The sequence below is a fragment of the Schistocerca gregaria genome, chromosome 2 (assembly GCF_023897955.1).
Source record: "Schistocerca gregaria isolate iqSchGreg1 chromosome 2, iqSchGreg1.2, whole genome shotgun sequence".
Taxonomy (NCBI): Eukaryota; Metazoa; Arthropoda; class Insecta; order Orthoptera; family Acrididae; genus Schistocerca; species Schistocerca gregaria.
Genome location: NC_064921.1, coordinates 448,325,466 through 448,339,411, shown reverse-complemented (window position 1 = coordinate 448,339,411; position 13,946 = coordinate 448,325,466). Strand labels below are relative to the sequence as shown.

Sequence of the window (13,946 nt, the reverse complement as noted above, 5' to 3'; positions counted from 1 at the left end):
TTGCCCAAGTATACTGCATATTCTGTGGTTAAATGATCATCTTAATGCAGCATATATGAGTAATCAATAGAGCTCGCCAGCATGTATTATGGCACTTGTTTGTCACTTATATCCAGACATTAATTACCAATCTACAAATGATGTAAATAAGAACATTGTTCAGTCATAAACAACAAGTTAATATGAATTTATAAAGCAATTATATCATTGCAACAGCCTAAGTGAAATGTGAGGTGAAAAGCAAGCACTCAGTTTACATCGATTTCACACAAATCCTTAATTCAGAATCTATTAAGTGAAGTATTGACAAATGTGGAGAGGGGCCCCAGAATGATTCTGGCCACTAGAAACAATTTTGTGGGTGTCTATTTTACATGATTTATGTGGTGTGTAAAATATATATCTACATATATGTAGGTACAATTGCACTTGGTGCCCTGTGTTGAGAATAGTTTAGATTTCACAAGGAAGGAACTCAGATTCTGAACTATACGTTGTTTTCAATAGCACTTTGTAAATTACTAGCTGTGACTGTACAGAGAGCTTCAGTGATAATGGTAACAGTGGAGAAGGTATGCATAAAGATCAATGTTCTTTTATTTTTAAGATTACTGTTCTTTTATTTGCTTGTAAAGGATATCACTAATGCATTTGTCCACTGGAAAAAATAGGCAAAAAATTTAAAAAATATTCCTCTTCATGTTAATCATAGGTAATTCTTTTGTGACATAAAGGAACAACTGTCACTTAACTGTTGATTCTTCAGGTGTTGGTCTGAATAGACAAGCAACAAACATTTTTTTTCCTGAAAACATACTGCCTACATAAGAATTGCCATTAAGTTTCATGAAACTAGACAAGATTTATAGAGCACATGATCTAATATTTACAAATGTTTTTTCTCAAACCATTTTGTTAAAAGAAAATCAATACAATTTCCATAAAAACATTTGTGATTACTTGTGTGTCAGGCAAAAAAAAAAATAAAAAAAAATGAAGGGTTTGTGTTTAAACTTTATTTTACTTTGGGATTTTTGCTGTTACTTATTGCACCTTTTATCCCTAGTGATGACCTGTATGTGACAACCATTCACATACTCCATAGTTTAGGAGCCATGCTTAACTGTAAGTCCTCTATGAATGTTTGGATAATGTTAAAGGAACACAAGGACATTCCATCTGCAACAGGGCTAGTTCCCACCAGTAAAGCACTGTGGTGTTGAAACCTATCTTTGGATGGAGGGTAGTTTTAGTATACCACCTACCCAGAAAAATTCACATCACGCACAATTGTCCAACAAGTGAAAAATGTGCCAAAAGAAGCCCTTTGTTACTTGCATATTTGAATCTTTAAAAATAAACAACAATAACATAGTTTATGTAGAAGATGACTCTTTGGAATAAAACTTGACTCAATAAGATATATTGCATATATTCTATTTATTGAAGAGGCTGTAACAAAAGTATACTGACAAACTTTGAGAGTTTGTAGAGGAGATCAGTGCTGCAGAATGCTGATATTACATGGTAGGACATCTTCATCAGGAAATGTGAGCTGTAATGCTGATGCCTTTGGCATCACTGCGCTAAGCTGTCTCTACAGTGCTGTTATGATGGATGTTGATGCATTAGACTCTGTACAACATCCTGAATACTGTCACATCCATCGCAAGCAGTTCAGTCGACAGTTCATCAGTTTTCCTCATAATGTTTATTAAAAGAGTGGCCTATCAGCAGCCATTTTCCTTGTACTTTTAATATGCTGTAGTGTCATTGGATCGCATTTCTAGACATTCTCAAATTGTTCATGAAGAAATCCTCTATAATCCTTGAAGTCTAGCAATATATTCCTGTTATGCCCTAAACAGTATAATAACATCCAACTGAGTAAAGGGACCCACCATGAACATTTCAATTGACTCCTCTAGATTAGATTAGATTCAATTTTTAATCTATTAGCCCAAAAAGTGAGATGATTCTCATGCATCTGCAATATGTCAGAAAGAATGATGTAAAAAATATAAGACATTTGAATATAATACTTACTATCCCAGTCATTTGTCAGGAGATAGTCAACATAGCTGAATACATTACAGTAAACCAGAACTCCTAATATTTACAGAATTAATATGCTATCAGACTGAAACACTATAATGCATTTTAATAACTTTATCATACACAAAATACCTAATCTTGACAGTTGTGACCAAGCACTGTCAAAACTGAAATCCATCAGACACTTTTACTTAATGTGGTCTAACAGTCCCTGTTAAGATATTCATCTATAGAGTAGAAGGTGTTGCCTATCAGAAAGACTTTCAAACTCTGTTTAAACTATATGTTACCTGGAACCATGTTTATAATGGTTGTTGGCAATTTAATGAAAATGTGTGTTCCTGAATATTGGACCCCTTCTTGGACCAAGGTAAGTGATTTTAGGTCTTTATGTAGATTGTTCTTTTTCTCAGTACTGATACTATGTGTTGGGCTATTGATAGGAAATAGAGATATATTACTTGCAACAGGTTTCATTAAGCAAAAAATATACTGAGAAGCATTTGTTAGAATACAAAGTTTCTTGAACAGGTTTCTACATGATGTCCTTGAATTTACACCACAAATGATTCTTATTACGTTTTGCACAATAAAAACTTTTTCTCAGTTTGATGAGTTACCCCAGACCAAGGTAAGTGATTTTAGGTCTTTATCTAGATGGTTCTTATTCTCAGTATTGATACATGTATTGATCTATTGGTTAAAAATAGAGACATATTACTTGCAACAAATTTCATTAAGGAAAAAATATACTGAGAAGCAGTTGTTAGGATACAAAGTTTCTTGAACAGGTTTCTACATGATGTTATTGAATTTACACCACAAATGATTCTTATTACATGCTTTTGCATGCTAAAAACTTCTGCTCAGTTTGATGAGTTACCCCAGAACATGATCCTGTATGACATAATAGAATTAAAGTAAACAAAGTATGGAAGTTTTTTTATATTTATATCTCCTAAATCTGACATTATTCTCACTGCAAATACAGACCTGTTTAGGAGCTTAAGCAGTTCTGTGTTATGTTTTTTCCAACTGAATTTATTGTTGTTGTTGTTGTCTTCAGTCCTGAGACTGGTTTGATGCAGCTCTCCATGCTACTCTATCCTGTGCAAGCTGCTTCATCTCCCAGTACCTACTGCAACCTACATCCTTCTGAATCTGCTTAGTGTACTCATCTCTCGGTCTCCCTCTACGATTTTTACCCTCCACACTGCCCTCCAATGCTAAATTTGTGATCCCTTGATGCCTCAAAACATGTCCTACCAACCGATCCCTTCTTCTAGTCAAGTTGTGCCACAAACTTCTCTTCTCCCCAATCCTATTCAATACCTCCTCATTAGTTACGTGATCTATCCACCTTATCTTCAGTATTCTTCTGTAGCACCACATTTCGAAAGCTTCTATTCTCTTCTTGTCCAAACTAGTTATCGTCCATGTTTCACTTCCATACATGGCTACACTCCAAACAAATACTTTCAGAAACGACTTCCTGATACATAAATCTATATTCGATGTTAACAAATTTCTCTTCTTCAGAAACGCTTTCCTTGCCATTGCCAGTCTACATTTTATATCCTCTCTACTTCGACCATCATCAGTTATTTTACTTCCTAAATAGCAAAACTCCTTTACTACTTTAAGTGTCTCATTTCCTAATCTAATTCCCTCAGCATCACCCGATTTAATTTGACTACATTCCATTATCCTCGTTTTGCTTTTGTTAATGTTCATCTTATATCCTCCTTTCAAGACACTGTCCATTCCGTTCAACTGCTCTTCCAAGTCCTTTGCCGTCTCTGACAGAATTACAATGTCATCGGCGAACCTCAAAGTTTTTACTTCGTCTCCATGAATTTTAATACCTACTCCAAATTTTTCTTTTGTTTCCTTTACTGCTTGCTCAATATACAGATTGAATAACATCGGGGAGAGGCTACAACCCTGTCTCACTCCTTTCCCAACCACTGCTTCCCTTTCATGCCCCTCGACTCTTATTACTGCCATCTGGTTTCTGTACAAATTGTAAATAGCCTTTCGCTCCCTGTATTTTACCCCTGCCACCTTTAGAATTTGAAAAAGAGTATTCCAGTCAACATTGTCAAAAGCTTTCTCTAAGTCTACAAATGCTAGAAACGTAGGTTTGCCTTTTCTTAATCTTTCTTCTAAGATAAGTCGTAAGGTCAGTATTGCCTCACGTGTTCCAACATTTCGACGGAATCCAAACTGATCCTCCCCGAGGTCTGCATCTACCAGTTTTTCCATTCGTCTGTAAAGAATTCGCGTTAGTATTTTGCAGCCGTGGCTTATTAAACTGATAGTTCGGTAATTTTCACATCTGTCAGCACCTGCTTTCTTTGGGATTGGAATTATTATATTCTTCTTGAAGTCTGAGGGTATTTCGCCTGTCTCATACATCTTGCTCACCAGCTGGTAGAGTTTTGTCATGACTGGCTCTCCCAAGGCCGTCAGTAGTTCTAATGGAATGTTGTCTACTCCGGGGGCCTTGTTTCGACTCAGGTCTTTCAGTGCTCTGTCAAACTCTTCACGCAGTATCGTATCTCCCATTTCGTCTTCATCTACATCCTCTTCTATTTCCATAATATTGTCCTCAAGTACATCGCCCTTGTATAAACCTTCTATATACTCCTTCCACCTTTCTGCCTTCCCTTCTTTGCTTAGAACTGGGCTGCCATCTGAGCTCTTGATATTCATACACGTGGTTCTCTTCTCTCCAAAGGTCTCTTTAATTTTCCTGTAGGCAGTATCTATCTTACCCCTAGTGAGATAAGCTTCTACATCCTTACATTTGTCCTCTAGCCATCCCTGTTTAGCCATTTTGCACTTCCTGTCGATCTCATTTTTGAGACGTTTGTATTCCTTTTTGCCTGCTTCTTTTACTGCATTTTTATATTTTCTCCTTTCATCAATTAAATTCCATATTTCTTCTGTTACCCATGGATTTCTAGCAGCCCTCGTCTTTGTACCTACTTTATCCTCTGCTGCCTTCACTACTACATCCCTCAGAGCTACCCATTCTTCTTCTACTGTATTTCTTTCCCCTATTCCTGTCAATTGTTCCCTTATGCTCTCTCTGAAACTCTGAATTTATTATCGAGTTATAATCCCAGATATTTAACACTGTCAACCTCTTTGATCTGCATGTCTTCATATGCTATATACGTGCTGGAAAAAAATGTAATAACTACATATAGTGGGCCTTTCCAAAGTCTAATGACAGTGAATAGGCCTAAAATGATTTATTAATGTAAATGAAAATTTGATTAGCAGCTATTTCGAAAACGGTACTTGACTTGCTACTTTTTGCAATGTTTGTGTCATCTGCAAACAAAATAAACTTAGCATCTGGCAATGTAACAGACGAGGGGCCATTAATGTACACAAAAAAGAGCAACAGACCCAAGATGGAACCTTGAGGAACACAACATGTAATTAATTCCTAATAGATGAAGACTGACTGCTTACTGCAGAGGTATTTCACAATGACACCCTTTGTTTCCTGTTAGTTAGATAAGATTCAAAACATTTCACAGCATTGCAGGTGACACCATAATATTCTAGTTTACATTAGAGAATGCTGTGGTTCACACAGTCAAAGGCTTTTGACGGGTCACCGAAAATGTCAGTAGCTCCTAACTTAACATCTAGTGAATTAAGTACATTGTCACTGTAAGCATAAATAGCTTTCTCTATATCAGAACCCTTAAGGAACCCAAACTGTGACTTTGACAACATAGTATTTGCAGTCACATGCTTAAGGAGATGCTGGAACACAACCTTTCCAAATATTTTTGAGAAAGATGGCAAAAGTGAAATTGGTCAATAGTTTGATGGTATCTTTTTATCCCCTTTCTTGTAAAGAGGCTTAACTCAAGCATATTTTAGGCAGTCTGGAAATGTTCCATTGATAAGAGATTGATTACACAAATAACTTAATATAGAACTCAACTCGCATGAGCACTCTTTGATAAACTTTGTTGATGTTATCATACCCACTAGAGTACTTAGATTTTAAGGATTATATGGTAGATACTACTTCTTTGGGAGACATGAGTGTCATTTCCATTTTACTTAAGTTATTTTTAAAGCCTGGTCTCAGATACTCCATTGCACTGTTCACCAAACTTGATAACCCCAAACTGTCAGTTACAGAAATGAAGTACTTGTTTAGGAGGTTTGCAACACTGCATGCACTTGTTACCAGAGTCTCATTTATTTTTAGATCTATCTGACACATCCAATGCTGTGTGCTAAGATCAGTGGTCCAACTTCTGCTTCAGTGTTTAGTTTGTTTGAAGGCATCATCTTAAGCAACATGTAGTTTCAGGTCAATTGTGTATAATGCTGGTCTGTGATCCCAAATTTTTTTCTGAAGTCATGGGCTTTTTAGGTGACATCTTATATTTAGTGTACAGTGAATTCAAAAATATAACTCATTTTGCTCAGCCATACATTTCTTCACTTCCTCACCACTTATGAAGTAGCTTATGAGGCATAGAATCCATTCAAGTGTTTGAAATTTTTAATTTTATTATCACAAAGCACAATTATTTCAGTATCATAGAGTTACAGGAAATATATGAAATTCAAATAAAAGTAGTTAACAAGGATGAAATGATTCTTTGAAGTATCTGTGTTTTGTTTAAGGTCTTCAAATGAATCTGTAAGTCCAGTCATAGCTGGCACCTCTGTATACAGAGATGGAGGTGGCACTTGACCTTCCTTCTAGCTTGTACCTATCTGCAGGCTAGTATAAATTGAGTTCTTTGAGCAAAAGCAACAATGTTTCAAAATTAATTGAAAGTGCAAAAATAATCCTGACCAAGTTTGCTAGATTTGTAATAAAGTCATCATGCCACACAGGAAGTTAAAAATTACTCATTTTGTGACAAAAATGTATCATGCATACTTTGAAGTTAAAGTATGTGATGAAGACAAGCAGCACTTGTGTTGAAATTCTTTGGTGCTGGAGTAAAAAGCAACCGGAGTGTCTCACTTTTGGTGTACCTGTGATTTCAAGGGAAGGAAGAGAGCATACTGCAAGTGTTATTTCTACCTGACATATTTACAGGCTAAGTTAAGGACTCTGATTTTCATGTGCATCGTATGTCTCTTTAAGGGTACCTTTTAATTAGAATAATGACCATAACTGAATTAATTTACTGAGAATATCTTAATGAATGTATCTCCCTTTACTTTTCAGAATGAACCAAAAGAACAAAGAGTGTGTAAAACAACCAGAAGTGCTGTTTACCATAGGACCAATGCGTCATGGATCAGGAATTCTGATTTCAACACTCCCTGATAATCAGAGTGACTTTTTTGGCCCCAGTGATGAAACACATGAAGGCACTATTGAGAATATTGGTGATGCATATCAAGCTCTGGCAGATTCATGCCAGCCGAAACCCGTAATCCAATCTGAACTAAATGATTTGATACAAGATTTGTGCTCATATAAAGAATCAGCCCATGTACTAGGATCATGACTTCATGAAAACAGATTGCTAGCTCATGAAACAACTTTCTGTTGGTACTGAAGTCATGAAGAAGAGTTTCAACAGTATTTCAGAAAGTATGAAGAAGCTTCTCTGGTTTACTGTCCTGACATTGTTGGCCTCAATGAAGCTTTGGTTATAACATATGTCTCTAGAGTGGCAGCTTTTCATAGATTCATCAAGTGGATGTGTGGAAACTCCACATTCTTAATCCATATCATTAACATGATTGTTTCTCTTACAGTGGGTCATTCAGTACAAATGAGTAAAATAGACAGTAAATTTTATGTTTGTTAACTGCTCTGAAACATGAGCATCACAGCTGGAAGATATAGAGAGTCTTAAAAGGCTGTAGTGATTCGAAAATTTCTGTGTAAATTCTAGAACCTCTCAGCCTGCTACTATTTTGAACATATGATATTGTGGATATGTGTGTGGGATGGTAGAATCCTACCTACTGCACATCACATTTTTGTGTGTGCAGATTTAAAATAAGTTGCGAGAAGAAAGTAGATGCGGCAGTCAGACAGCACCGACAAGTACCTGTCAAGCAATCCATAGATGTTTTCGTGAGTGTGTAAGGAAGAATCATGGAGTTTATATGCAGCTCTGTGCTTATTGTGTCATTGACTATTGTTATTAAAACAAATACAGTTGAAAAAGAATGCTTAGCTCTTGACGCAACCTTGTTAGAGGCAAGACTCATGCTAAGAAAGATCATGGTATTCAAGCCAACTTTCTTTTAACTTTTCTAATGTCCGACTGTATGAGAGACTTGCAGGAAGTTACATATTCATGTGGAAAGTGAGATATTTATTGTATATGGAGAGAAAATACATCATTAATTGATGAAAAGCCGTAGCAACCAAACATAATAAGGTGGGGGAATTACTCCGACACATGGAATATGGAATATGTTCAAGTATCCAGTGGAACAAAATTTAAATGGAGAAATGGTGAAGAAATAAAAAATTCGCAATGATAGAACAGCAAAGAAGACTTTTACATATTTGTCTAAGAAGAAATACACATAGAATGCTTCAACATGGGACGCCGCCAGCACCAGCTGCTGTTCACCAGTGCTGACCTGCCTCCACATCTGCTCACCTATGCAATGAGAATTCCATGCTAGGGAGCATGAAACAAAATTTGATTACTTTAGTACAAAGTGGTACAAGATACTGTTGAGTGAACTTTTAGTGTGTAATTATCATATTTAAAGTTAGTTTTAAATGCTTACAAGAGCTAAGGCATAGAAAGTATGGAAGATATACAACAGGTTGGGGAAACTCAAGACCCAGCTATGGCCCTGAAAATTAGCAAAGAAGTGTCTGACTGGGCTGAATTGATAAATTTAATCAAAGCTCAGAGTCTTAAGTTAAACTCATCAAGTTTGCAATTAAATCCCCAGAGTGAAGCTTCAGGTGCTCAAAGTGCAACTCTAAATAAAGAACTAGACTCAGTAAATTCTCAATTAAATATCCAGAGTGAAGCTTTAAGTGCTCAGAGTGCTACTCTAATTAAAGAACTAGACTTATTATATTCTCAATAAAGTGCTCAAAATGAAACTCTAAATACTCTAATAACAAATTTAGCTTTGTTAAATGCCAAAGTTTACTATCAAAGCAAAGAATTCAGTAATCTATGCCAATGCATGGGTGATTTGAAGACTGAATTCAATGCCATAAGTAATAAAATAGAGAATTTAAAAGTAGATTTAAATAAAGTGTTGACAAATTCTTTGACCACTCATATAAATCATATGTTTACTGATCTTAGTCAGAAACAGAGTAACACTTTTCAAGATTTATCAAAAATGTTAGAACTACACATTGAGAACAATTGTGGTAATGTAGAATCAGAACTTATTGAAAAGTTAGGATCTTTTGAAAATGTGTACAATATTAAATATAGTCACGTAAGACCGGGAATGAATCTTTGAAAGAGAGTGTAGGTAAGCATAATGAATTAATGCCATTCATTCAATCACAAATTACAGGTGTTAATACCAGCATAGATAATGTAGTAAGGAATTTCAAAGAGAAAATAGCTAACTCTGATATTAGATATGTAATTAGTTTGGAGGAACAATTTGGAGAAAGTATGGAAGGAAAGGTTACTGAGAGAATAACATCCAGGAACGTATCGCCTATTCATTTTTCCAAACTTAATGGTACTAGGAAGGGTATAGACAACCTGTGGAGAGAAATTAAGCTTATCCAAGACAAAGTAGAAAAAAAGGGTAACTTCACCTAATTTTGTTTTAACTAGTGAAGTGATGACTGATTTGCAATGGAGAGCTAATTCAGGGTTATCTAGATAATTCCCTAAATTTAAGCCGGATGGAGAGCTACATCCGACCCATTTCTTAAAAAGATTTAAGAAAGGTTTCCCAAAAAATTGGGAAGTTTCCAAGAAGATTGGATTTGCTGTGCAGTACCTTCTAGGTAAAGCCTCAAAATGGGAAACAGTAAATATTGAGAATTTTTCCTCTTTGGAAGACTTTTAAAAGAAATTTAAAGAGAAGTACTGGTCTGCCAGTGCTTAAGAAAAGTTAACATCAATTCTATGGGACCCAAAATATTATAATAACAATTGAGGTACTATAAGGAAATATTTCGATTGGCATTTAACACAACTAAAATAAAACAAAGCTATACATAGAAATGTATACTAGGGTAATGAACTGTGAGGCACACTCAAAAAGAAGAAGGGGGGTGTACCCGGCATTCACTAAGTATAAAGGGCAGGTATACCTTCATGGAGATAGGATGATCTGTGGCCTAAAAAATATGGATTTTTTGTAAGGGATGTACCTATCAGAATGGAAAGAGGAGGTGCCCTCATAAGGCCAACACACAAACAAGGAGTACATGCTGATGCTAGGAGAAGGGGACAGTATGGTGAAAGAGTCACAAATTTTATAGGGATTATTCTGGAACTGTGAATTCTATGAACGACTAGCGTTACTATGTTTCATGGAAATAAATGATTGTCAAAAGAACACTTTCATTTCAGCCAGAGTTTCTCCAAGCTACAAATAATGAAAATGGGACATACTAGGAAAAAGGTAGTAAAAAAGATAGGAACAGAATACAGATTACTCATATGTCATAAACACCTGAAGTTTAGTATAGAAAAAAAAAGAAAATAAAGAAAAGAAGAGTCCTCACAATTCCTAAATATTAGTAAAGTTGACTAAAACCACGAGTAAATGCTCATGTCTTAATAAGAAAGTAAAATAAGAAAAGAGTGGAGAAACAATAAGTGAAAGATTGTTATGGAAAGGAAAGATATGTATATAAACATATGTATGATATGTATACTGTTAATGTATGAAATGTTATGAAGAGTGATATTATTTGCATTATGATTATGTACAAAATATTGTGTGTTCGATCTGAGGGAGGGGGGAGGGGGGATAATCTAGTGATTCGAGAATTTCTCTGTAAATTCTAGAACCACTCAGCCTTGTACCATCTCGAACACACAATTTCTGGACATGAGTGTGGGATGGTAGAATCCTACCTACTGCGTGTCACACGTTTATGTGTGCCAGTTTAAAATCAGGTGCATCAGATGCATGACCAGCCCCAACACTAGATTCACATGATGTAAAGTCTAAAGCTCTCATGCAGTCTCAGGAAATTCTTCTGCCATCTCTACAAATCATACTTAATAAAAACAGTGTACAAAGGAAGTAGTAGTACCTTACATTTTTAATACAGAAATCCCACATGTCTGTGAAGCCAAACATAATGGGGAAATTTTGGACTGTTCTTAGATCACAGAGCTTATGAATGATCCATAATTCAATGAGAGTATGGAGGATACAGAAAGGAATGTGTGAGTATCATTGAAAACAATAATAAAAAAACTTTTTCTGCAACTATAGGAGCACAGAGATTTAAAATGCCATTGAGGAACCACCACAAAACTCCCAGGTTCTTGGTGCTCATATGCCACTGACGATGCAGTTTCTCAGCTCACATTTAGATTACTTCTCTGACAACTGTGGAAATTATAGTGAGGAGCAGGGTGATCATTTTCATAGAGATATAAGGTGACAGAGAGGAGATACCAGAGTTGCTGGGATGTAGACCATGGTTATGGTGCCTCAAGAGAGACATTCCAGATGTAGAAAATATGAAAATTCTAGAAAAGACTCTTTCTTAGACAAAATGATTTCAGTGTCTTATCTTATGTACTTATGTACTTTAGAATTCACCCAAATGCAAGACTTTTTTCCAGACCATAATCAGCATATATTATATATACAAACCATAATCAGCATACTCATTGTATTAAAACAATTCTTAAATATCATATTTTATAGAATGAAATGCCAAATCTGAGCTATGCAGCAAAAATATGAGATTGCAGAAGAGGAAAGGAAAATATTTTTTAACTCTCTCATAAAAGCATTTTTAGTATGATAATATACAGCTATTCTGTGCATTTGCATCCAACTGAGAATCAAGTGAGATAAAAATGTACATTTTGCTCTAAGCTTCTAATATTTTATGCTACCAAAATAAGAATTTTAGCATTTAAATAGTGTAAGTAAATAAAAAGTAAAAGAGTCATATAAAATAGGGTTGTTATGTTTGGTATTGTATACAGAATGTGTCAGTAGAATATTAGAAATCTAAAATGCATTATATTTAAGAACAGAAGCCTAACTTGCCAAATACTCCATTGGAACTTTGTATACTATAGTCCTGTTAATTCCTTTCCGTACAGAAACTGGTTCATTTAGACGTTCCAGCAAGCAATAAAAGTGTCTGAGTTTATCCACTGAATATCTATTTGGTTGTCTTTGTCGCTTTATTTTTGGTCTCAGTGCCTGAAACAAAACATAGCAGTGTACGATTAATTAGTACCAACCTGGTTTAGTAAAGAACTACTGTACAATGTGTAAGATATATCTATAATCTCCAATGAAGTTTCTACACCAGATCAATATTTTTTCTTAAAATGATACAACATTTACTTTCCTTTTTTGTCTTTTTCGTTTAATATATATGTATTATTTCAAAGAGACATTGCTCAGAATTTGTCTCAGCTACAATAGACAGTTATTTTAAAACCATAGCCACACTGTTGAGCATATCAGTTCATGAATTATGTCTGAAAGATTCATAAATTTACTAAAACACAAGAGAGATTGGTCGCATTTCTGTACTGAAGTCAGTAAGACAACTTTTTGATTCTACACTTTCATTAGTATACATAAAATATACTAAGTACTCAAAAATAGTTTGCTATAATGTTAATTATATATTCAAGGAAGTAATCATTTAAAATTGTTTGCTTCCAGGCCATAAAGAATTAAGATAATGTATACTGGTAGTACAAAAATATTTGTTGTATCATATAACCCCTTTGTCTAGTTCTTATCACATGACATAAGCTTAACATACAAAACACACATGTGCATTATAATATAAGACTATGTTTTACAGGCAAACTTACTTCAAGTACACTGTTGTAAGACACCAATATGAATATCAAAAGCAAATACTTATTGGCCATATTCATTTTTATTAATGTTTAACTTAGTATCTGCTCAAATGTTTAGACAGTACAAGAAGTACTAAGTCTTCTCATATAGATGTTCACCAGAAAACGCATCAAACTAAATGTGGAACAAATCTTGGATTCAAAAATTAAATTTAGTCTTGGAGATTTTCAAGTATACATGCAGTACTAATGAATGATCACTTTATTCACACAGCATCTTGCAAGTTATTTCAAATCATATAGAATGCACTGGACCAGATTTGTAGTTCCCAGATCTTAGGTTAAATAGAGCTAGTCTGCCAAGACATTTGTCAAGAATTGCAACTGCAGTAATAATGTTATCAGCTGAGCTCTTAGGTCATCATATTAGCTTCAGCCTACAGATAAAAATTTTGCAGACATTGCTCTTATAAAGCAAACACGATTTAGGAAAACATCATACTTGCTGGATTTATGATGGAGAATGTATGCAGCTATACTGAAACACTACTACTGCACTAAGACACAGGAAACCAGCTTTGATAATTTCACCAAAACTGTTTAATTATGTACACTTAATTTTTTTTCGTTTAATAACTGGAAAATATTAAGTCATAGTGTGGAGCATGTAAATTGAAGGAGACAAGAAACATATTTTCTCAGTTTTTGTAAGTTCCCTATTCCTTATTTACTCATTGTAAGGATGTCTCTTTCATTCAGTTCAGTCACTAACATGTTTCTAGAGATAACAGACACTGATGTTAGTGACTAAAAAAAATGCAACCCCAATTTTTTAAGTCATTAACAGCTATCATTTATAATGCTTTACTGTTTTTAAAGTTTTCCTTCTAAGTTTGGCAACAATGTTCA

At 34.9% G+C, this 13,946-nt stretch overlaps 1 protein-coding gene across 2 annotated transcripts in view; it reads right to left on the bottom strand.

Moving 5' to 3' along the window:
* The window catches only part of LOC126325594 (phenoloxidase 1-like), a 195,850-nt gene extending 182,416 nt beyond the window's left edge, over positions 1 to 13,434 (bottom strand). The window contains exons 1-2 of one of the 2 annotated variants that reach the window (XM_049995263.1): positions 13,050 to 13,434; positions 12,262 to 12,420 (exon numbers count right to left, since the gene is read on the bottom strand). In XM_049995263.1, coding sequence (XP_049851220.1) covers positions 12,262 to 12,420; positions 13,050 to 13,115 — 225 coding nt within the window. In that variant the 5' untranslated portion in view covers positions 13,116 to 13,434. Of the gene's footprint in view, positions 1 to 12,257; positions 12,421 to 13,049 lie in introns of both variants that reach the window. The other variant, XM_049995262.1, reaches the window with a different exon arrangement.
* Between the last annotated feature and the right edge of the window lie 512 nt (positions 13,435 to 13,946).